The sequence below is a fragment of the Thunnus thynnus genome, chromosome 6 (assembly GCF_963924715.1).
Source record: "Thunnus thynnus chromosome 6, fThuThy2.1, whole genome shotgun sequence".
NCBI lineage: Eukaryota > Metazoa > Chordata > Actinopteri > Scombriformes > Scombridae > Thunnus > Thunnus thynnus.
Window position 1 is genome coordinate 2539216 of NC_089522.1, and position 23516 is coordinate 2562731.

Sequence of the window (23516 nt, forward strand, 5' to 3'; positions counted from 1 at the left end):
CAGATTGCACAAGTGTGATGTGAAAACTCTGCATACACTGAGAATGGACTTTCCAGTGAAGTGGAAGACATCTTTTGTCCAGAATTCAAATTTTTGACATTAAAAATATTTGCACATTTACAGGTTCTGTATTTTATATGTCTAAAAGCATGTCTACTCCAGTCTAGTCTAGTCTTTAAATCACGTTACCCCTGACCCTGCTGAACAATAAAATAGCCAGGGACTCCATATCTTTACAAATGTACACACATCTCTTCAACAGCTTGAAATGGGCTCATTAACAGTTTGTTTCTATTGTAGTGCTGTGGCATGGAGGTGGCTGGGTGAGGAGACAAGTTGAGGAACTGCCTAATGTGTTGCTAAATCTCCCAATTGCTGTTTCTACCCCAACCACCAGAGAGCAGCATGTGCTTAAACACTGACTTTATTCGACAGCAGAAGAAGAAATGAGGAAGTGTCATGTAGGTTGTAAACAATCATCATCATCCCGGCTGTGTTGTGAATGGAATCCTCTATTTGAAGTGTCGACGGTAATGGGTTTTTTTTAAGTAACAAGTCGATGTGTTAAGAATGGTTCAATGCTGCATTGAACTGCTGCTGATATTTTAGATTTAAAAGGTATCTGAATAAAACGATAAAAGCTTGACTTCTCTTCTGTAATAACTTTGTACTGGGCATGCATGTAAACTGTAGTCGCTTTGTGTGAGCGTGCTAACGTTTAACACGATATTAAACGTTGTATGTTAACATGACTTGAAGCAGTGTGTGTGTGTGTGTTTTCTGCTGTGTCAGTGTTCGGGCTGTCTGCGGGCACTATGCCGTACCTGGGCAGTGAGGACACGGTGAGGGAGCTGAGGAGAGTCCTGTCCAACCCCAACGTCCAGTCTGACCCGCTGCGCTACAGGAACACCATCCTCAGAGTCATCAGGTAGGCTGAAGACATACACACACACACACACACACAGGCTGAGGACAGGCTCATGACACACACACACAGGGTGCATACCCTCAAACAAAAATGTTTTTTGCCTAAAAACCAACCAACACTCCTACGCTGGAATACTACTGCCTGGGGTGGCTGTGGCTCAGGAGGTAGAGCGGGTACTAATCGGAAGATCAGCGGTTCAATTCCCGGCTCCTCCAGTCCAAATGTCGAAGTGTCCTTGGGCAAGATACTGAAACCCAAATTGCTTTATCAAACAGCCCCTGTAAAAGGACGCAAGATTAAGTTACATACAATGCAGGACCTCCAATTGTACAAATTACCAAAAAGGCAACTGATGATGAAGGGCTTTTGCTGCCCCTTTGGGGTCTGGGGTCCAGGGGCAGTTGCTTGTTTTGCCTGGTTGGCAATCTATCTGTTTATATCAAAATGATTCAACCTAATTTGGCAAACATATTCATCGGTGCAAGGCTTTCATAAGGTTAAAGACATCTAATAACTAACACATAACTAAAACATCTCATTTCACGATTATACATGTCGAACATAAAACTCTACAGTCATACAGCAGAATAGTCACATAGCATACTGTCCATCTTTTCTCTCCATCCATGTATTGTTGACATTATTACATTTTCTCTGTCCTGTGTCCTATCTTTTTTTCATTCATGCCCTACTTGCTGCTCTTTCCCAAATGTTTCTAAATGTTCTCCTTATTCCCCTTGCTTATTTTTTCCTCCTCTTCCCCCACATCTTTCTTCTCACTGCCCCTCTCCTTACTCCTGCCCCCTTTCTCTTTCTTCTCTCTCCCTACCCTCCTTTTTTCGCCTCCTCTTTCCGTCTCAGGTTGATGTCGCAGGGTGTAGATGTATCAGGTCTGTTCAGTGAGTTGGTAAAAGCATGTGCCACAGTGGACATAGTCCAGAAGAAACTGGTCTATGTCTTCCTGTGTTCCTATGCCACTTTAAACCCAGAGCTGTCTCTGCTGGTCATCAACACACTGAGGAAAGACTGTCAGGATTCAAACCCGATGGTCCGCAGCCTGGCCCTGAGGAACATGACCAACCTTAGGTGAGGTGCTACACACATTGACTTCAGTGCAAGCCGTCATGTCAGGATGTGATTATATGTATAATTTGGTTTCTGACTGTGTGACTGTGCGTCCTAGGTTGCCCAGTCTGGTGGAGTACGTGGAGCAGCCCCTGACAGCAGGGCTGAGGGATAGAGCAGCTTGTGTACGACGAGTGGCTGTACTCGGCTGGGCCAAACTACACAATCTCCAACCTAATGCTGAGATCGGTAGGGTAGACAATGTCAATGTTCCAATGTCATTCTCTCAGAATTTGATATTTGCATGTAGCCATCTGATGAGAGTCCTGGATTTTAATAAGGAGACCTTAATCCAATAATTGCTCATTTTATTTTCTGATCATTGCTAAAATAATAAACTGTACCTCCATGTTCCACTTCATCATGTGCTATAACCCTATTTAAGTTAACATGTAAGTAAATATGAAGCTACAGCCAGCCGCTGGTTAGCTTAGCACAAAGACTGGAAACAGGGGTAAACAGAAACATCAAGTTCAGTTATTGTTGATGAGCTCATGCCTAAATATGTTTTTCATGCTTATGAAACTTCTTTAATATATTTCTTCCAGATGCTGCAGTGGTGAACGAGCTATACAGCCTGCTGAGGGACTCTGACCCGGTGGTGATGGTGAACTGCCTCCGTGCTCTGGAGGAAATCCTTAAAGACGAAGGAGGGGTCGCTATTAACAAACCCATCACCCATCATCTCCTAAACAGGTTGGCTCTGAGTCAGTCCATCAGAGAATCATGTCACAAAATGAAAACTGAAGTTTATTTATGTGGTTCGGTTGAGTGTCAGGGTTGGATGGCACTTCATTTTTGATAAATGTTTAAAAATAATATTATATGTGGACTGGAGGAGAAAAATGATGACTATTGCTGAGGTTAAGTGGTCAGTCACTGTTATTGCACATTATGAGGTTCATATGACTGACACAGGTAGCTGAAGACATTTGTTGGCTCTTCCTCTTTGGCACAAACCCAAGCTGCCAAATTGCAGCAGTTGTCCTCTACCTACAAATATTTAAACAAAAAAGTGAAAATTGAAGCACATACAGAGTGTTGTGGAGAATATGCAAAGTTTTTATATTTCCTTGTTTTCTATGTTACTTAGTAAAGACAGTGCCTTTGTTCTTTCTTTCTCTGGATTTTGTATTCATAAGCCCCAATCTGCAGTACTGAGTCTGTCAGTCTGTGTATAACCATCAACCATTCATCTCCAGACAGTTAATCAAATCAGCACAGCCAAACTGCTTCCTATTGTCTCCTGATAGATTTCAGCCAGTAGGCAGGCAGAGAGAGGTCTCAGAGTTTAAAGCTGCAGGCTGTACATTTCCAGGACATTGCTGTTTTGTTTGGAATATTTTGCCTCCAGAAATGCCTCAAGTACAGTACTTAAAGGAATATAATATGCTTTATTGCCGAGAGTTAGATGAGAAGATCAATACCACCTTCGTGTCTGAGAGTGGTATCAATCTTCTAATCTGATTCTTGGCAAGAAAGCATATTTCCATGTCAAACTGTTCCTTTAATGGCTAAGCCTGGCAATACTCTGTTTCTTACTGTAACCAAAACCAACAACACTCTCTAGCTTCCGTAGCCTGTCTGTGGCACTTAACCCAAGCCCAGAGAAGATGTGACTTTACAAAAGTTTACAACATTCAGTAGCAAACATGGCTACATGTGTTGTAAGGTTTAATCTCTTTCTATCTGCCCGTCATCCCAGGCTAAAGGAATGTGACGTTTGGGGTCAGTGTGAGGTGCTGAGGATCCTCCAGCGCAACCGGCCTCAGTCAGAGGATGAGCTCTTTGACATCCTGTCTCTGCTGGACGCCTCCCTGGTCAGCCCTCACCCCCCGGTCATGGCCGCCACCTTCAGCCTCTTCCTCAGCCTCTGTTCCGGTTTCCCAGCAGTCAGTCTGGCAGCTCTGGAGCGAGTACGGGCACCACTACTGGCCGCCTGTGGGAGCATGTCCAGAGAGATGAGGTTCACTGCCCTCTGCCACATACAGGTGAGTGTGAATAACTCTGTTTTGGAGGTAGAAGATGTGATTGTATGTGTCTTTACAGTTTGACACTTGACTGTTAGTGCAGCTTTTGATACTTTTGACTCCCACTATATATACTATAAAACGTCTTAATCTCATGCATGTTTTCTCTAGGTCACATAGTTAAGCAGTATAGTGTCTTTCTTAATTTTTATGTCAACAATATCCAGCTGTGTTTCACAGTGGAACCACCTTCTCCCTTCTCGGGCCGTGTTGGCAACACTGTTAGCAGTTATCATAATCCTTTGTCTGTATTCTTTGTCGTCTATATTCTTATTGTTGCACTGTAAATGCATATTGTGTGGTTATACCTAGATAGTAATTCTATCTATCTATCTGTCTTCTAGTTCTATGCATAGCATGTAAGTAGCTATTTCATTTAATTGATATAAATATGAATCAGTGGTCCATATGGTCTTTATAGTCTGGACTAGTTGCTCAGTGGTCTGTCTTGTGGTTTTGTGGTCTGTCCATGGTCCTTGTGGTCTGGACTAATTGCTCAGTGGTCCATCGTGTGGTCCTAGTGGTCTGGACCAGTTGCTTAGTGGTCTGTTGCATAGTCTTTGTAGTCCGGACCAGTTGTTCTGTGGTCTGTCATGTGGTTCTTGTGGTCTGGACTAGTTGCTCAGTGGTCCATCGTGTGGTCCTAGTGGTCAGGATCAGTTGCTTAGTGGTCTGTTGCATGGTCTTTTTGGTCCGGACCAGTTGTTCATTGGTCCATTGCGTGGTCCTGATCCACCTCCCCTCTCTCTCCTTTGGCTGTGTGGTACACTTTTGTTAGCTATTAATGTATTGTTTGTGTTGATGGAGACAAACACCACAAATCATAGTATTTTGTCGATGAATTATATTCTGTTGTGGATTAGGCTGTGATTGCATGGTTATTTTGTTACTGTCATCATTGTTATTGTTGTATTTTGAAGTTTGTGTGATGATAGATAGATAGATAGATAGATAGACAGATAGATAGATTACTATCTAGGTAAACAATATATGAATAGCTAACAACAGTTTACCACATGGCCAAAGAAGAGAGAAGCGAGAAGGGGAGAGAAGAAAGAGTGGATTAGGACCACGTTATGGAACACTGAACAAATGGTCTTGACCAAAAAGACCAGCGACAGACCACTGAGAAACTGGTCCGGACCACTAGGACCACGGACGGACCACTAAGAAACTGGTCCGGATCACAAGGTCAACGGACGGACCACTAAGAAACTGGTCCGGACCACTAGGACCACGGACGGACCACTAAGAAACTGGTTCGGACCACTAGGACCACGGACGGACCACTAAGAAACTGGTCCAGACCACAAGGTCAACGGACGGACCACAAGGACTATATTGACAACTGGTTCACATTCATAAACGGTTAAATAGGGCTGACGAAAATCTCATATCCTGATGTAAGTCATTTCATATCCTGATAACGATACCTATCCCGATACAGCACATTTTAATTCAATGAATAAATAGTTGGTCCGTCCCCTCCGTCTCCCCCCGCCAGCATAAAACCACCTCCATGTGTGCTTTTACATAGCATGCAGGAGTTCCAGATTCAGAGGCGTGACGGAGATCAGACTGATCAGAGCTGTAAACTCTGCCACGAGTGAGTACAAAGACATTTCGAGGACGAGGGGAGGACATTTCTCTTCGTTTGATAACATTAAAAGTTAAGTTAGACTTTTCTGTCGGCTTCCCGCAGCTGTGGTCAAGTGAGCTAGAGAGTGAGTGAAGAGAGGGAGTGCTAGTAGCGAGAAAGCCGGTGAATCAGATCAATAAAACATTTTCTTCAACTAAACTCGTTATGTTACAGTAAGTGCATTAAAAGCTTCGCAAGTAAAAAACCATGAGGAGTAATTTATCAATGTAATCCGCGCAAAAGATGGACAGACTGCAAATGATGAAAAATATTGCCATAAAAAGTGTGATTTCTGTCACAACGATATACACGATAGACATTTTTCTCTCGTCAAATGATATATATCGTCATATCGCACAGCCCTACAGTTAAAGGAAATAGCTACTCACATGCTATGTATAGATAGATAGATTTGTAACTATAGGTATAACCCATTGACTGTATATAAATATGTTATTTTTATTACATTTATATTTATTTATATACAGTGGTATAGCCAGATAAAATGCAATATACAGTGCAACAAGAATATAGACAATATAGAATATAGCCTAGATAAAGGATTATGATCTCTGACATTTATTTGGCTAACAGTGTTGCCAACATGGCTTGAGAAGGTGGATTAGGACCACAGAGACCACTCCACAGACTACTCACTAAGTGGTCCAGACCATTAGCTTCAGCCCCCCCAGTGGTAGTAAGCAGTGATCTGTGTTAGCGACCATGGTCAGTGGACAGACCACTGAATTGGCTACAACCCCCTCTCTGAGAAAACCTAATCATTTGAATGTGTGCCTGTATAGACAAATATGTGATTTTTGTCTGCATTAGTACAATCATCATTAGTGTCTTTTGTCAGACTGATGTGTGGATACATTTTGAGTAATGAAACCATCTCTTTTTCCTCTCTTAGTTGCTGTTGCGTTCTCATCCTGGCCTGATGGGGGCGCACTACAAACGTTTCTTTTGTGGTTATGCTGAACCGGCCTACATCAAACAAAGGAAGATGCAGGTGATGCCTGTTTAACTCAAATAGATATTTTTAGGGCCCAGAGTACTGAAAGTATGAGGAACCTATTGTTTTTGAAGGGATTATTATTATTATTGAGGCCAGGGCATGACAGTGCCAGGGACCTATTGTTTTTGAAGGGATTATTATTATTATTGAGGCCAGGGCATGACAGTGCCAGGGACCTATTGTTTTTGAAGGGATTATAATTATTGGGGCCCAAGCACAGAAGTGCCAGGGGCCCAACGGTCCCTAAATTCCCAAATCCCAAATAGATCCCGAAATTTGGTAGGCACATGTATCTTGTCCAGACACACATAGTTTTCATTATACGCAGTTGCCGTGGCAATGCGGTAAACCTTGATGTTTTACCATGAAGCGGGAAGTTGTTGTAACTTGAATGTACATTGCTCAACCTGCACCAAATTTCTCATGCTTGATAAGAGTCCTAGCCTGAACACCTCTACATGTCAATATTAAGTCATAGTCATAGCGTCATCTACTGAACAGGAAGTCAGGCTGATATGACAAACAGCATCCGATTAACATGGAATTTACATGGTGTGGTCTACACATGATATACAGCGACGTATAATTGTGAGTGTTCTCTACTGCCATATAATGGACACAGGAAGTGAAAATTATTTCCTGCATGCAAGGTCCAACATTCAAGAAAATGTGTATCCATGTCATTTGCCCTTGGGTAAATGTATTGCTGCACTAATATTTAACCTATGTCATATTGCCTACATGCAACAGGAAGTGAGGCCCAAATGACACATAGTTCATCAACATTTTCTAATAAGTCAAATCCAGCACCACGTATTGCACACCAGAAATAATATTTTACCCATTTATACAGTGTCCAATAATCCTGACAGTTCAGAGCCGTGTCAACAGACCTCCAATAGTGATACCATGGCTTCCACTCCCTCTGATGCGCAAGGTGCGAGGGCTCGTTCATAGCTGCTTGCAGCTTTAATTCATTTTCTCTTCCTATATTATAATGTACTTTCTCTGCTCTTGCTACATTTTGCTGTTTTTAAAAACTTAACTAATAAAGAGTGAGTCCAATTGAAACTAGAGTTGAAACTAATTATGCTATAAATTGCCCTGTTTTCTAGACTGTACTTGTCTGCAAGCTCCTATCTAATGCGCAACAAAAAGATTTAAGCTCAAAATAAGAGTCAATAGCAACAGCAAAATAAGCTGTTTGGCATTGATAGAGAAGATTTGGCAAATTGTTCATGGGCGCAACCCACATATTCAGCTCTGCTGCCCATCCCACAAATGCATATTCCTTACAAATGTGGCACCATTTAAAAGGGAAATAAACAGCCTTTCCAACAGTATAAGATTTATTGCCAAGAAGCATTGTTACAACAAATAAATAATCTACCAAACACAAATTTCCTTACTTTTTGTGCTAAGTTTATATACTGTGTTGAACATACGATAATTTAAGACTTTAGGAGGACACTGTCAAGTTATGTTTTAAGACTCTGTGCGGCCTCCCCACTTGAAAGGGATTGATACATCTACTCAAAGATTTTCGACTGGGTTCCACTCTATGACCAAACAGCTTTTTTCCTTCCTTTTACATTGGCAGGCTCAGCAGTTTAGTTTGACAGTTCCTTTAGTTCTCTTAATCATTAGTCATTAGGAGAAAAGCCTGAATTTACAAAAAACAAAACAGAAAAAGAAAATATATATGCACATGACATTTCAAATAAATGTAAATAGGCAACAACAAATATATATGCATTTGTAAACACTGCAGGAACCCATTAAGCATCATTGCGTTATCTCACACTCATACATCTTCTCACATTAAATGTGAATAAAATTAAAGCCCAATGCTGACATAACTCTTGGTTTAACATCAGGTACTGTATGCATTTTACTGCATTTTAACATAAGTGTTTAACATAAAGTACTTTATACTCATATTTATTTAGATTAATACCAAATTATGCAGTCCTTTAAAACAACAGTTTTTCAAGCCAACAGAAGCCCATAACATGCTGTACCCAGGGGTGGAGCAGCGATTTCAGTGTGGGCGTTCTAGAGGTAGGACATGAGCACGGCAACTCCCCGCCTTCGAGCCCTGTTCCAGTCTCAACATGCCAAATTAAAATGAATGCCAAGCATTTAAACAATTTTTTCTACTACTGTAGTTGTAACCACTGCTTCAGCTTACCATAAAATAATTACTGAGACCATATTTAACAGCTGTGTAACAGCTCAGCAGAATTTATTTAGGGTCTGGTAGAAGTTTACTACTTACATCCAGTTATTTGTATGAACTGCTGAATTGGAGCATAGCTATCCTTCTTTTATCCTACTTCCTTACTTACCTTATAGACATGAAATTAAAGGGACACTTACACTTCCATTAAAATGAAATGGATAGTTATAGATGCATAACAAATTGAACCCTGGTAACATATCAGTATCATTAAAGAGGCAAATCAGTAAAAACTCATTTCTGAGTCCATGGACTAGTACAACCTAAACTGTCTTCAATTTTTTTTAAAAGTGTCTCTTTTAGTAGGAATCCAAAGGGGACCTTTAATTGTGCGGGTCACAACACCCGTAACACCCACGGCTGCGACGCCCCTATCTGTACCTAAAAGCCTAAGCAACTAACTATTATTTAAAATTTATCATTCATTATTTGACCATGCTTGCAACCAGAATGTACTTCAAATGCAATTAACGAACAGCAACCAATACTCTTTATCATCATTATTTCCAGCATCACCAGGTTCACAAATAGATTTACAACCAATAGACACTAGATAGAAAATAGACAACCCATCTTGTGCTTTTGGACACTAAAGAGTTAAATTACTCCCCATGCTATTAAGCTAGCGTGAGTCCACTTTGGCCCCGCAGCAGCAGTGATCTTCACCAGGGAAACACTCTCTTGAATTATTCTTAAGTTCTGCATCTTACCAACTGCTTCTCCGGACTTTGTAGACATATCAGTCCTGCACAGTCTTACTGCGCATCACAACGTTGTCGAGAGACTTTTGATAGCATCTTCTAGCTTGGTGTTTTTTAGCATGAGGTTTGTTTACTTCTGGACTGCTCTGCTCCTTTCCTGCAACGCTGTGTGTTGCTTTTTGCAACTCCAGGCAGCACTCTGCATATTAGTATCATCCAGTTTGCTTTCTGAATGTTCCGTTTGTCAGTGGATTCAGTACATTACTTTCATTATTAATTTATGTATTTTCTTCCCCCTCTAGTTCCCGATATTTTTTAGGAAACTCCATTTTGACTTGATAGACACCTACATTTATGTTTTCAACAGCTGCTGTCACCCCAGCAACCATGACACATTTCCCTGGAAGTCAACAGTCAACACGATCACTGGTTAAACAGGAACACCAGCCAGCATGATTAACCTCAACCCTAACCCTAACCTCCGCTTTAACTTCCTGCTCCAGCATCACACCCCAACAAAAACTCTTAATAACAGTAACTGCTGCAAACTGAAGTTCAGAGGGTTCAAGCTTCCTAGAAACAGAAAGAGATGACAGAAAGATCAAGAAAGAGTGAAACTAAAAGTGTAAAGGTGACAACTAGCACCTGTGGTTTCCGTTCAGGAGCAGCACAGACACTTAACACAAGATGTTGTCTCACTTCGCTCTAAAACCAGACACCAAAAACGGACAAAAAACATACAAACGAGGCAGTAGTTTTTTTTCCTCCCTGTGAATTTTAGGTTATATTTTTCCCGAGCCTCATGGGCCCTTTCACATCGTTGGGCCCAGGGCTTGAGCCCCGGTTAGCCGATACATTAAAACAGTGTGGAGGCTGATTTCTCCTAGGAGGGCCAAATTCCTGTATGGGCGGGCCTGCCAAAAATTGACCATTGCCACAATTGCCATAATGACCATCATTATGTTAGGAGGAAAGAGAGGGAGGCTTGAAAGCCAAAGAACACCATCCCAACCGTGTAGCACAGGGGTGGCAAAATGGCTTAAGGACAATAAAGTCAAGGTAGTGGAGTGGCCAGCACAAAGCCCTGACCTCAATCCAGTAGAAAATTTGTGGGCAGAAAAAGCATGTGCAAGCAAAGAGGCCTACAAACCTTACTCTGTTACACCACTTCTGTCAGAAGGAATGGGCCAAATTTGCAGCAACTTATTGTGAGAACCTTGTGGAAGGTTACCCGAAACGTTTGACCCAAGTTCAACAATTTAAAGGCAATGCTACTAAATACTAGCTAATTGTATGTAAACATCTGACCCACTGGGAGTGTGATGAAAGAAATAAAAGCTGGAATAAATCATTCTCTTTACTATTATTCTGACATTTCACAGTCTTAAAAAAAAAACTAGTGATCCTAACTGACCTAAGACAAGGAATGTTTACCAGGATTACATTACAATTGTGAAAAACTGAGTTTTAATGTATTTGGCTAAAGTATATGTAAACTTCTGACTTCAACTGTACAAGCAGGCCACAGAGGTCTGGTAACCTCACTTCTTTCTAACTCCACACCCCTAGATTTTTTTCATTTTCAAACTTACTTCATTTTCAAACCAACGCTTACTTACCTGAGAGTCCTGCTTTAAGAATTGTTACCAAGGAAATTTAACTTTTTCTGCAAAAACCATTTCAGACACACAATAAATATTCCAAGCAGAATATTTTTATATGTCTTAAAACACAACTGGAGGGAATCTTTCAAGAACTTAACATGCAATGTAGTTGACAGTTACTACGCAGTATTAGTGGTACCATTAGTGGTACCAGACCAGTAACTTAAATAATAGTAGTGCTAACACGGTTGTGTTTGCTGGTGGTAGGTGCTGGTGGAGCTGGTGAATGATGAAAATGTAGCAATGTTACTGGATGAGCTGAAAGGATACTGCACTGATGTCAACACTGACACAGCCCAGGCTGCAATATCAGCTATAGGTAAATACACACACACACACACACACACACACAGATATAAACAGCTGTAGCAATTTGTTCAAACTGATAGGAAGGCACATTTTTATGTCTGTTTCTTTGGTTGTACACTGAATTCATAAATGTGTAACACCAGTATAGCTCAGGCAGATTATTAGTTGGCAGACATGTGTCTATGGTAATACTTCCTGGCTCTGTTCTCTCCATTCATTTCCTTTCAAACTCCACTTCGCTGTGGTAGGGTCAACATTATCCTCATTACACTCGTTGAACAGTACTAGAGGGTGAGGACGAAAACATTCAGCACCCTCTGGTCCAACACAAATTCTAGTATTTTTCATGCATTCCCAGAAACTTGGAGATGTAAATGCAGCATAATTATATGTAATATGTTACATTCAGAGTGCTGAAGAAATTCTGTTTCTAAAATCTAATTATCCAGCAGTGTGGGCTGTGTGACTTCCTGTGATTAAAGCCATATTCATTTGATTGCATGAGTAATAACATCAGCTTCACCCATATCTTGTGTCATCGTGTCCGGTGTGGTTTTAGGTCGTATTGGACGGAGCTACAGTGACAGATGTCTAGAGATCCTCACAGGACTACTCGGGCTCAAACAGGAACACATCACCTCAGGTAAAACTCAATGAACCACGCACATACGTTGCATAGCATGCAGCCTTTCATTTAAGTAACTCGCTTTCTCTCTCCCACCCCCACTGCTCAGCGGTGGTGCAGACAATGCGGGACCTGGTCTGGGTGTGTCCTCAGTGTAGCAGCACTGTGTGTTTGGCTCTTGAGGGCTGTGAGGAGACACTGCAGGACAGCCAGGTCAGACACTACTTGGCACGCTGCCACACACACATACTGCCTGGATGTAAAAAGGCACCATGTCTTAAAGCACTCAGATTCTTTACTTAAAGGGGACATATCATGAAGGTCTATATTTTTAATCTGGAATATATTGGAGTATCTTGATATAGATGCATGATTTACAGTAATATCATTCCTGTTTTTGAAGCTATTTATAATATCCTTAATGCCTAAACAATGGGAGGATTGTTGAAGGAAAGAAGAATTAAGTTTCCAATATCCTGGAATTATTTGTTTACTGGATTTTGCATTGGATAGGACATGATTAATTCCAGCATGGTCCATTAGAGGAACAGGAGAGATATTACTTAAGCGTACAGAGGGTGCCAGAGAATCAGAGATAAATCAGAGATTGATGCAAGATTTCTGAGCAGGTCTAGACCGTACTCTTTAATTCACAGAGACCCAACAATCCCCCCATTATCAAGCACTTGGTGACAATGGCAAGGAAAAAGTCCTCTCTAAAGGGAAGAAACCTCAAGCAGAACCCAGGCATGGTGGATGGCCATCTGCCTTGACCAGTTGGGTTGAGAGAGAAAGAAAGAGGGAGGAGGAGGGGGGACAGACACAGAAGTAGAATAACAACAATAATAACAATAACAATAATAATAATAGAGATATGACTAGCAATAACAATAGCAGCAATAGCCAGATAAAGACACCAGCAGGACCGCACCACCATCCCTGCACTATTCCTGTGGCAAAGGCCCACAATTTGGATCCCGGGGTTTCCCGCAAGATGAGAGAGTACAAAAAACTCAAGGGAAGAAGGCAAGTTAGTAACATGCATTAATGGTACATGAATGCATACAGATGGAGAGGAGAGAGGAGCTCAATGCATCATTGGAAGTCCCATGGCAATCTAGGCCTATAGCAGCATAACAAGGGCTGGTCTAGGGCAAGCCTGGTCAGCCCTAACTATAAACTTTATCAAAAAGGAAAGTTTTAATCCTACTCTTGAATGTAGAGAGGGTATCTGCCCCCCAGACCAAATCTGGAAGATGGTTCCACAGGAGAGGAGCCTCATAGCTGAAGGTTCTGCCTCCCATTCTACTTTTGGAGACTGTAGGAACCACAAGTAAGCCTGCATACTGGGAGCACAGTGTTCTAGTTGGATAATAGGGTATTATGAGCTCTTTAAGATATGATGGTGCCTGACCATTGAGGGCTTTGTAGGTGAAGAGAAGGATTTTAAATTCAATTCTGGATTTTACAGGAAGCCAATGCAGCAAAGCTAAAATTGGGAGAAATATGATGTCTTTTTCTGTTTTTTGTCGGTACATGTGCAGCTGCATTCTGGACCAGCTGGAGCGTCTTTAGAGAGAGTAGAGTTGCAATAATCCAGCCTAGAAGTAACAAATGCATGGACTATTTTTTCTGTATCTTTTTGAGACAGGATGTGCCTGATTTTTGCAATATTACTTAAGTGAAAAAAGGCAGTCCTTGAGATTTGTTTTATGTGGGAGTTAAAGGACATGTCCTGATCAAAGATAACTCCCAGATTCCTTACAGTGGTGCTGGTGGCCAGGGTAATGCCATCTAGATTAGCTATATCATTAGATAATGTGTTTCTAAGGTGTTTGGGGCCAAGCACAATAACTTCAGTTTTATCTGAGTTTAGTAGCAGAAAATTGCAGGTCATCCAGGTCTTAATGTCCTTAAGGCATGCTTGGAGTTTAGTTAACTGATTGGTTTCATCTGGCTTCATTGTTAAATATAATTGGGTGTCATCTGCATGGCAATGAAAACTTATAGTGTGTTTCTGAATAAATATTACCCAAAGGAAACATATATAAGATGAACAGTATTGGTCCAAGTACAGAACCTTGTGGAACTCCGTGTCTAACTTTTGCGTGTATTCATCAAACTACAAACTGAAATCGATCTGATAAATAGGACTTAAACCAGCTTAATGTAGTTCCTATAATGCCAATTAAATGTTCCAGTCTCTGTAATAGGACGTGATGATCAATTGTGTCAAATTGATCATCACTAAGATCTTACAAGACAAGTACAGAGAGAAGTCCTTTGTCTGATGCAGTTAGGAGATCATTTTTGACTTACACCAGTGCTGTCCCTATGCGCTCTAAATCCTGACTGAAAGTCCTCAAATAAACTATTGTTATGTAGAAAGTTGCATAACTGATTTGCTTTCTCAAGGATCTTAGAGAGAAAAGGATGATTAGATATAGGTCGCTAAAATATAGTTGGCTAAAATGCCTGAATCAAGAGTAGGCTTCTTAAGAAGAGGTTTAATTACAGCTACTTTAAAGGGCTATGTTACATAGCCTGTTACTAAAGACAGATTGATCATACCCAGTAAAGAAGTGCTAACTAAAGGTAAGATTTCCTTAAGCAGCCTAGTTGAGATTGGGTCTAAGAGACAGGTTGATGGTTTAGATGAAGAAATTGTTGAAGTTAATTCAGAAAAGTCGACTGGAGAAAAACAGTCCAAATATATGTCAGGATTTACAGCTGTTTCTAAGGTGCATGTGTTTGGGGAGAAATCGGTGCCTGTTGAGGGCAGGAGGTGGTGAATTTTGCCTCTAATAGTTAGAATTTTATCATTAAAGAAGCTCATAAAGTCATTGCTACTGAGAGCTATAGGAATACATGGATCAATAGAGTTATGACTCTTTGTCAGCCTGGCCAAAGTGCTGAAAAGGAACCTAGGGCTGTTTTTATTCTCCTCTGTTAATGATGAGCAATAGGTGGCTCTTGCACTACAGAGGGCCTTCTTAAATGTTTTAAGACTATCTTGCAAGACTAAGCGAGATTCTTCTAGTTTGATAGAATGCCAAATCCTTTCAAATTTTCGCAATGTTTGCTTTAGTTTGCGGGTTTACCATGGGGCTAACCTCTTACGCTGTATCAGTTTCCTTTTTAAATGGGCGATTGAGTCAAGTGTTATTCACAGTGAGCCCTCGGTACTATCAACAAGATTATTCATTTGGGAGGAACTAAAATTAGTATAAGAGTCCTCTGTAGTATTGAGAGATGGCAATGAATTCAATACTGATAGAATTGCTTCCTTAAAGGTGCAGTGTGTAGAAATTAGCGGCATCTAGCAGAACAGATTTGGCAGAAATGGAATATAATATTCATAGCTATGTTTTAGTTAGTGTACAATCACCTGAAAATATGTGTTTTCGTTACCATAGAATGAGCCCTTTATATCTACATAGGGAGCGGGTCCTCTTCCACAGAGGCTGCCATATTTCTGCAGTAGCCCAGAATGGACAAACCAAACACTGGCTCTAGAGAGGGTCTGTCGCATTTTTTGCAGGTTTCATGGCCACCGTAGGTTCTCCTACACGCTTGGCAGGGGAGGGGTATTCAGTTGGTTGCAATCTGTAACCTCACCACTAGATATCACTAAATCTTACACACTGGTCCTTTAAATTTAGCTACAGCACTATCAATAGATCCATTAAAGCTACGATCAAATAAGCTGCAGCAGCTGCAGAACCAACTGGTGAAGTGGTGACATCTTGTGCAGTGATCCTCCTTCCAGCAACGATAGCGAATGGACTACTGTAGCCAGCCAGCTTCCCTTCTTTTCTTGCTTGCAAGTGGCCATAGCTTCGCTCTTGCATCTCTAATGTGTTGTGTTAAGTCCTTTGTGATCTTGATTTTTTTTTTTTTTTTTTTTTTGGCATCAGAACTTCTGAGTGTTTGGCATCTGCCCGAACACGATCACGTGTGGGTGTGCATGACAGAAACTGGGGCCCAATTTGATGTGCCACATCCACAGAGTTTTGGAGGAAATCCTTGATCCCCAGTTAGACCCTTGACAGTAGATCAATCACGGTCATCTTGACGTTTTCGCTCTCTCGTTGCGGGACACCAAATATCTTCAAAGTCCATCTTCTCTTGCCTTCTCTTCCCTCACCTGCTCCCCCATATCACCAACAGAAGTGGACAGAGTGTGGATGGCGCCTGTGTTCTCATTGACGCATTTCTCAATACACTGTAGTTTCCCTAGAAAAGAGTCTTGATTTTCACCGATCTTGTTGATTGCAGCAAGTAGGGTGGCGTTTGTTTTGGTCTCTGGGGTCTCTCTTCGGATGAATTTCTCGCGAGAACTGTTAATAGGTGTATCTGCAAGAGATACACCCTCTCCACTGCAGTCTCCATATCTCTCTCCTCATTTATTTCATCACCATTATCCATTGCGTTCAACTTTCCAGGCTGATGTAACATTAACATTAACCTAGCAAGAGCGAGTTGTTAGCTAGCACAATTTTCACACACACACACACACATACATCTCTGTTAGTGCTGTATATTAATCTGCAGTTTATAACTGCCGTGGTTTATGATTGCTTGCTTTAGTGTTGTTTTATGATGCTTTGTTTTCTGCTCAACACACCTTGCTCTGCTCTGGTATATTAAATACATCGTCAAAGTCTGTTAATCCACTTATGCTTATTTGGATTTTGACACTGACAGTTTAGCTGTTCACATCTGAGCATTGCCTTAGTCTGGTGAAAGCTCACTGAAGTTCCACACACATAGTTAAGTGTTAACTTTGTGGTTTGTTGCAGGCTCACAAAGGGTGATATATAACCACTGACATCACTGAAATTATTTCTGAACATCTTTCACAAGCTTATGATCTTTTAACACCTTTCTGACATCATTTGTAATTCTCAGAAACCGACAGAACGACAAGGCGTGTTAAGGTTCACGCTTAAGTAGATCAATGTAGGAGCTGTGTCTGACTGAAGTCAAAACAGTAAATATACGACTGATCTCAGGCGTGATTTGATATTTCTTGCGAGGGATTTGCTGCATCTGATAGAAAATGAACAGTAGTGGCTCTGCCCAGCTCACCACATTCAGTCTGTTTCTGCATTTAGAAGCACAAGGATTTCTGTGACTTCACAAATCTCCCAGCATAGCTCCATTTACAAGTACCATGTGGGATTTTCTTCTAAACAAACAAACTTATATTTACATTCATACATTCATGTCCTGCACCACTGACATGGAGTTAATCTGCCTGATCAGAGATCTGATCAGGCAGATTAACTCCATACACCTCAGTGATTAGTCTTAATCCTCAGATCATTCTCCTCACCCTCCATTAGGGCAGGCAGGCCTTGCTGTGGCTGTTGGGAGTGTATGGGGAGCGAGTCTCCAGCACCCCCTACACGCTGGAGGTGTTCATCGATGGAATAAGGAGTGAGACCTCTCTGGGAGTCAAGATGGAGCTGCTGACGGCCACCATGAGGCTGTTTTTGTGCCGGCCTGCTGAGACTCAAGACATGCTCGGAAGACTGCTGCACTACTGCATAGGTATGTGTGTGTGTGTGTGTGTGTGTGTGTGTGTGTGTGTGTGTGTGAGAGCGAGGGAACAAATGTCTTTCTTTCTTGTATTTTCCAGACGAGGAGACAGACATGTGCGTGCGTGACCAGGCACTTCTCTACTACCGCCTGTTGCATTGTGGGATGGAAGAGACACAAAAGGTCCTACAGGGTCGGAGGTCAGATCCTTCCCTGGGTGTTCTGATTGGCCGCCCCGCAGAGCCTGTCAGCCAGTGGGCACGCAGCTTTAACACTCTGGAGCCTCTAAGGCAGAACGCTGTGGAGACAGAGTCAGTCAGCAGGGGAAGCCCTGAACACGTGACCTTTGCCCCCAAGCCGAACACTGTCCTGTCAGACACCCTAAACTCTAGCCAAGTTGAGAAGGTTCATGCAGGTGAGTGTGGAGGTTAAAATCTGTCTGTAGTGTATCTAAGGCCCTGTTTACGCCTGGCAGTAACATCCGTCTCGGGTGATCCGATCACAAGTGGACAGCTCTGTTTACACCTGGTGTTAACAGGCGACTCCACATGCGTCTTGAGTGACCACTTGTGATCGGATCTCACCCCCCCCACTTATATATGCAAATAAACACAGACATCATTTCCATTTGCAAAGTTTTTAACTAGCAGAGGAGCGGGGGTCCGTGAACCCCCCGTCCAAAGCTGTGTTCAACTTGTTTGTTTCAGCATTGTGCCCCTCATTAAAATGAAAAAAACTGTAGTTATCAACTTGACAGGACAGAGGGAACTATCAGTGGATTATGTTTTTTTAAAGTCACATGAAAAATGGAAAAACAAAATAATGCATTTCTTTATCCTTTTATCAAACAAGTTGAACTCAGCTTTAGATGGAGAGTTCTATTACTTAAAGTAGTCCCACAATCCTTCAATCAGCATTGATAAATCATCAATTTGCTGAGACTGTTTGCTTTCTCTGTCTGTATTTGCAGGCTTTGTGCCTGTTCTTTGACATGCCCAATACGCATGATGGGCGTCAACTGATGCATGTCCTTGGCCCAGGTTGGTTGAGTGGTTTGTTGTCTTAGTTGGCTGTAATTGCCGATATCATTTTAACGTCGCCTAGATGTTTTTGGTGTCCTTTGAAGTTTGATTTTCTGAACATAATGCTTGGTTGTGAATAATATAGCTTATATATAACATATACATGTCACAAAGAAACTGTAATGTTGCTCTTACACGGTGGTGTAGTCGCATGATTGTAGTCGGCTTTGAGGGAGACGCTTATCGAAGGCCTGAATCTGAAACATTACGGTCAACTTCTGATCTTAGTTTGAATCATATTTTCCAGTTTTGAAAACGGTCAGTCAGGTTTTACAGCCTCACAGAACAGAACAGAACATGACTAATACATCTGCAGTCGACTAACAATGTTGTTTAACAACTGAATTCCTCTTATTCACTGGCTCCGTGGTGAGCTACTGGTATTTCTGGTTTGCTGCTGGTATGTCATTGTTTTTTGTCATTGCTATCTCTGCAGTGACTCCAGGAAGTTGATGCTCCAAACCAAGAAATAGTCTTGCACATAACCCCCCATAAGATTCACTTTTTGTACAGATTAAACAAATATGGTACAATATGTTGAGCTTTAGAGGTGCTGGTAGGCAGATTTCGTTACTTTTGGACAGAGCAAGGCTTATATTCCTGTATATTAGTTTATCCTGTTATCGAACAGGTTGAACACAGCTTTGGACGGAGGGTACACGGACCCCCACTCCTCCTGCCAGTTAAAAACAATAACAATGTTACATTCTTGTTAAATTATAAGTATTTTATTACGTGAAGACCCTCTGAGTCCCACAATCCTTCACTCAGCCAGAACTGTGTAAAGAGAACAGACTGTATCTAAAGATGGACATAGCAAAGTGTGACATCACCCACTGGTTTGCATTGGAGCCGGTTTGAAGCCAAGAATTGCAGCTTGTGGTCGGTGCCATCTTTTCCATTTGGAGCCAGGACCTTCCATATAAGGAGTACGGGGTGTTGCCTTCCACTCTCTGCGTTACAGTCTCTTTGCTCCCTTTGGCAGCACATACACTGAATAACGGCTCTGAATACTTATGTAAATGAGAGATTTCAGTTTTTGATTTCTAGAAAAATTGCCAGAAAAAGAAAATTGAATCTGTTCTAAATTAAATCTATAACAAAATGAAGAGTGAGAGTCACAAATATCTTCATGTCAACTTCAAATGGATCTCTGTTGATCAAGCATTTATAGTGCGTTGTGTTCTTTTCAGTGACAATGCTTTGGTTTTCCAAAGTTAAAGTCTATCCCTGTGAAACAGCAGTGCCTTTTTTAATCACAAATGCTCTTTCTGGCATTCATTCCAATTCTCCGTCTCCTTCCCGCTTCAACCTCATCTTCCCTCTCTGTTCCTCTCTGTCTCCTTCTTACATCCTCCCCTCCTTCCTTTCTCTTTGTCCTCCCACATCTTCCCCAGGCTCAGACAGCGCCAATTGGTGTACAGAATCATCTGCTGACGTCCTGGCGTCCGACGCCATTGTCCCCCTCAGTTTGTCCCTCTCCCCGGCTCTCAGCCCAGAGGAGTTCGAGCGCCTGTGGCTGCAGCGACAGGGTTTGCATGTTGAGCACGGTAATGAAATGGAATCGCCGCGCATCCCAGCGACTCTTTAATGTCTAGAGCTTCTTCTTCACGGGACAGGAATTGTCCCATGCAGGAGAAAATGGGTCTGCTGTAAAAACCTGTGTTAAATATCAGCCAGAGTGGGCTACCTTTCTGTTTTGTTACACCTTTACCCTGCAGTCTGCCAGTCTTTAATAAAAAGGACTTCTTATGTTTTTTCATGACCAAGACCCCTAAGCAGAGAGATAACATTGTGAAAGAGATAACATTGATAGTGAGGTAGACTTTCTTTTTATTTATTTTATATTAACTTTAGCCTTCCATACAATACAGCACAATTCTGATGCAATTTCATTCTTTTAACTTGTCAGTTTGCTGCCTTGTTATCTATCCAATTCTAAGTGCATTAAAAATGTAAACGTACATTTTTAAAAATCTGAGAAATGAAAAACTTCTCCCAGTGGGTCTGTTCCAGAGAGCAGGTTTAACAAACTCTGTGCCTAACTCTCAACTCTTATAGATAAGCTTGTGTGTGGTGAATGGGAAAAAAAGCCATCATCAATGTAGCACTGATACTATGATTCACCATGGCAACGGGTAAATAAAAGGATTAGCCTCCATTTTAATCCATCGGAGGTGGAAACATGAATGTGTGTGTATGCAGACTGTGCACATTTATCTTTATGAAACACCTCAGCGGTGACAGTAGCTCAAGGTGGGGAAAAGTGTTCATGTGTTGCACAATAAAGTTTTATTCAGCGTAGTCCATTTGCAGTTGAAAAGGTGTCGAGGTTCAAACTCACGGTAAATGTTTAGATGTCTGTTTGTATCTCGGTTTAACAGCATTCAGTGAATATAATTCAACTACTCCAACAAATTAAGTAAATTTAAACATACTCACTGAAATGCTGTTAGAACACATGGACTATACACAGCCTAAAAAACCTCACTTTTAAACTGTATTTACTGCATTTTTAAATCTTAAAAGTCTGCAGGTGCACCACACTCTGCTCACTCATAAATATGAACATATGATCTCCAATATGACATGATAACTATGATAGGAATGAAGACATCATGAGAAATATGAGATCATTATTCATTGATTTTATGTGTCTACATCTTTTTTTATGTAAGAGAGATTACCAGATTACGTGCACTAAACATTTCAGTACAGGAACTGCTCCACTAACCTGATAGCTGTCTGACTGACGTGCGTAGAGTCACAGTGTCACAAAAAACCCCCCACAAACCACTCTGAGCTGAGGGTGAATTGAGGCTGTGTAATATTTGTGAGGCCTGTTCAAATGACTGATATCAACTGAATGAAATATGTCTGATAGGTGCTATTCCTTATGTGTCGTAAGAAAGTGTCTCAATTGTAGATATTTAAGAATTCAGTCCTCGGGAGTGTAAATTGTGCTCGCCTCCTATTTGTTCAAATGATTTGAGTTCACCATTGTGAAATTTTTGATGCAAATAACTAATACTCAGACCACTTTGTAAAGCCTACATCTATATATGATGGATAATATACACTAGCTACTGATGAGATTTGCTTAGCTGAATGATGTTTGTATAGTTCCCCACATTTTAGGGTTATTTTTTAGGGAAACATCTAAGAAAGGTTCTGGGTGTTATTTGACATTTAAAAGCCTCTTTTATGACTTTACTCCTTGTTTTTTGCGGCTAGGTGCTCAGGACAGAGAAGAGAAGAAGGATTATGCATGTGTGGAAGAACACATCCAATGCCCTGCGATACCTCACTGTTCCCCACAAGGCCTTCAGGCTGCAATGCAACTGGTCAATATTCAGACGTTGGCCTTCACGCCGCCACACACGCTCCCCTGGAGGGTCTACCTGTACACACACACCCAGCACACACGCTCTGCTGACACGCAGCATAGCACGCTCATCCTGGGGGAGCTGCTGTACACTGGAGAGGCGAATCGGAAAATAGGAGGGGAGAGAGGCGTGTGTGACAGAGAGACTGCTGATAAAATGGTGGAGGACGGGGAAGAAGAACAGGCGAAACAGAAAGAAGAAGCAAGAGTCGAAGGGCTGAACTGGAGAAAGTCGGTGAGGGGAGGTGGAGAGGAAAAGGAAGTCAAAGTGACTCTGAAGCAGCAACCAAGAGACGACAAGGCTTTGAGGGGGTTTCTCTCCGTCCTCACCACTGTACTGCACACTCTGTCCTCAGAGAGAGCTTAAATATGCATCATACACACAAACACACATCATTGTACTTCTGTCCTTATATGGACACACTCTGACACCACTTACTCCCTTATCATAACTGTAAACTAACTAGCCCCTTTTAGAAGAAAGCCCCGGCAAAAAAAAAAACCCTTACTTTGTATAAAGCTCAAACAAGGGTACAGGAAACATAATGTATGTAGATGAATGGGAAACCACTTACACATGCTTTCCTTTACATCTTTCACATTTTAGGTTGTATCAGCTGAAATAATTGTTGAAGTAAGAATGGAGCCTTTGCAGGGGGACAAAACATGAGTTAACAAAAGAGCACTCAGTGGAGAAGGCCATTAATCCTCCTCACTTTACTGTTATTATCACAGTCAAGCCGTAATAAATAGATCAGAGAATAGTTCAGGTCAGATCATGTTTGGCCTGGTGAGGGCACTATGGAGGACTTGTCTCACTGCACCAAAGTCAACAGTGTTTTTCCTCTTGGGGCTGAGAGATTACTATGTTGCATACATACGAACACATGCCCTGGTGGAGGTAATCATGCAGAGAGGGAATGTTTGCATGTTCACATAGCTGAGCAATGAGCAAGGCAGGGCTCCTGAAACTGAAAGTTGTCATGCATGTTTTTTTTGTGTGACACCTACTAGCCCCGCCCTTTAAACGTAGATTATATTTTACTTGAAACATGTTTTGTGTGCTTAAGACCGAAAGTGAAACACATTAACTGGTTTAAAATAATAATAATAATAATAAAACCTCCCTCCTGCGTTGTTATGAGTTTTTGTCAGCTGTCATTCTAGGCTCCTGGTGTGTTTGAAGTAGTCACGCAGGCGGGTGGATGTGGTTGAACAGTGACGACA

General features: G+C 41.6%; 1 protein-coding gene across 2 annotated transcripts; it reads left to right on the forward strand.

The window, feature by feature from the left end:
- The first annotated feature begins 423 nt into the window (after positions 1 to 423).
- On the forward strand, positions 424 to 23433 carry ap4b1 (adaptor related protein complex 4 subunit beta 1). Of its 2 annotated transcripts, none has more exons than XR_010928594.1 (14): positions 424 to 530; positions 793 to 928; positions 1790 to 2014; positions 2112 to 2242; positions 2602 to 2749; positions 3759 to 4044; positions 6636 to 6734; positions 11552 to 11663; positions 12213 to 12296; positions 12388 to 12491; positions 17627 to 17834; positions 17923 to 18237; positions 18793 to 18862; positions 20302 to 20408. XR_010928594.1 is itself a non-coding variant. In XM_067591265.1 (14 exons), exons 2-14 carry the CDS (start codon positions 816 to 818, stop codon positions 22654 to 22656), a joined length of 2496 nt encoding a protein of 831 aa, XP_067447366.1. In that variant the 5' UTR covers positions 424 to 530; positions 793 to 815; the 3' UTR covers positions 22657 to 23433. The 2 variants fall into 2 exon arrangements, 1 of the variants encoding a protein (XP_067447366.1); XM_067591265.1 differs by lacking the exon at positions 18793 to 18862 and adding an exon at positions 22139 to 23433 and having other exon boundaries at positions 20302 to 20454.
- The last annotated feature ends 83 nt before the right edge of the window (positions 23434 to 23516 follow it).

Excerpts from the sequence above, each read along its gene's own strand:
- ap4b1 (XM_067591265.1), top strand. The coding sequence starts at position 816 with ATGCCGTACCTGGGCAGTGAGGACACGGTGAGGGAGCTGAGGAGAGTC. Across the intron at positions 4,045-6,635 it reads CTGCCCTCTGCCACATACAG|TTGCTGTTGCGTTCTCATCC; the intron begins GTGAGTGTGAAT and ends TTCCTCTCTTAG. Across the intron at positions 12,297-12,387 it reads ACAGGAACACATCACCTCAG|CGGTGGTGCAGACAATGCGG; the intron begins GTAAAACTCAAT and ends CCCACTGCTCAG.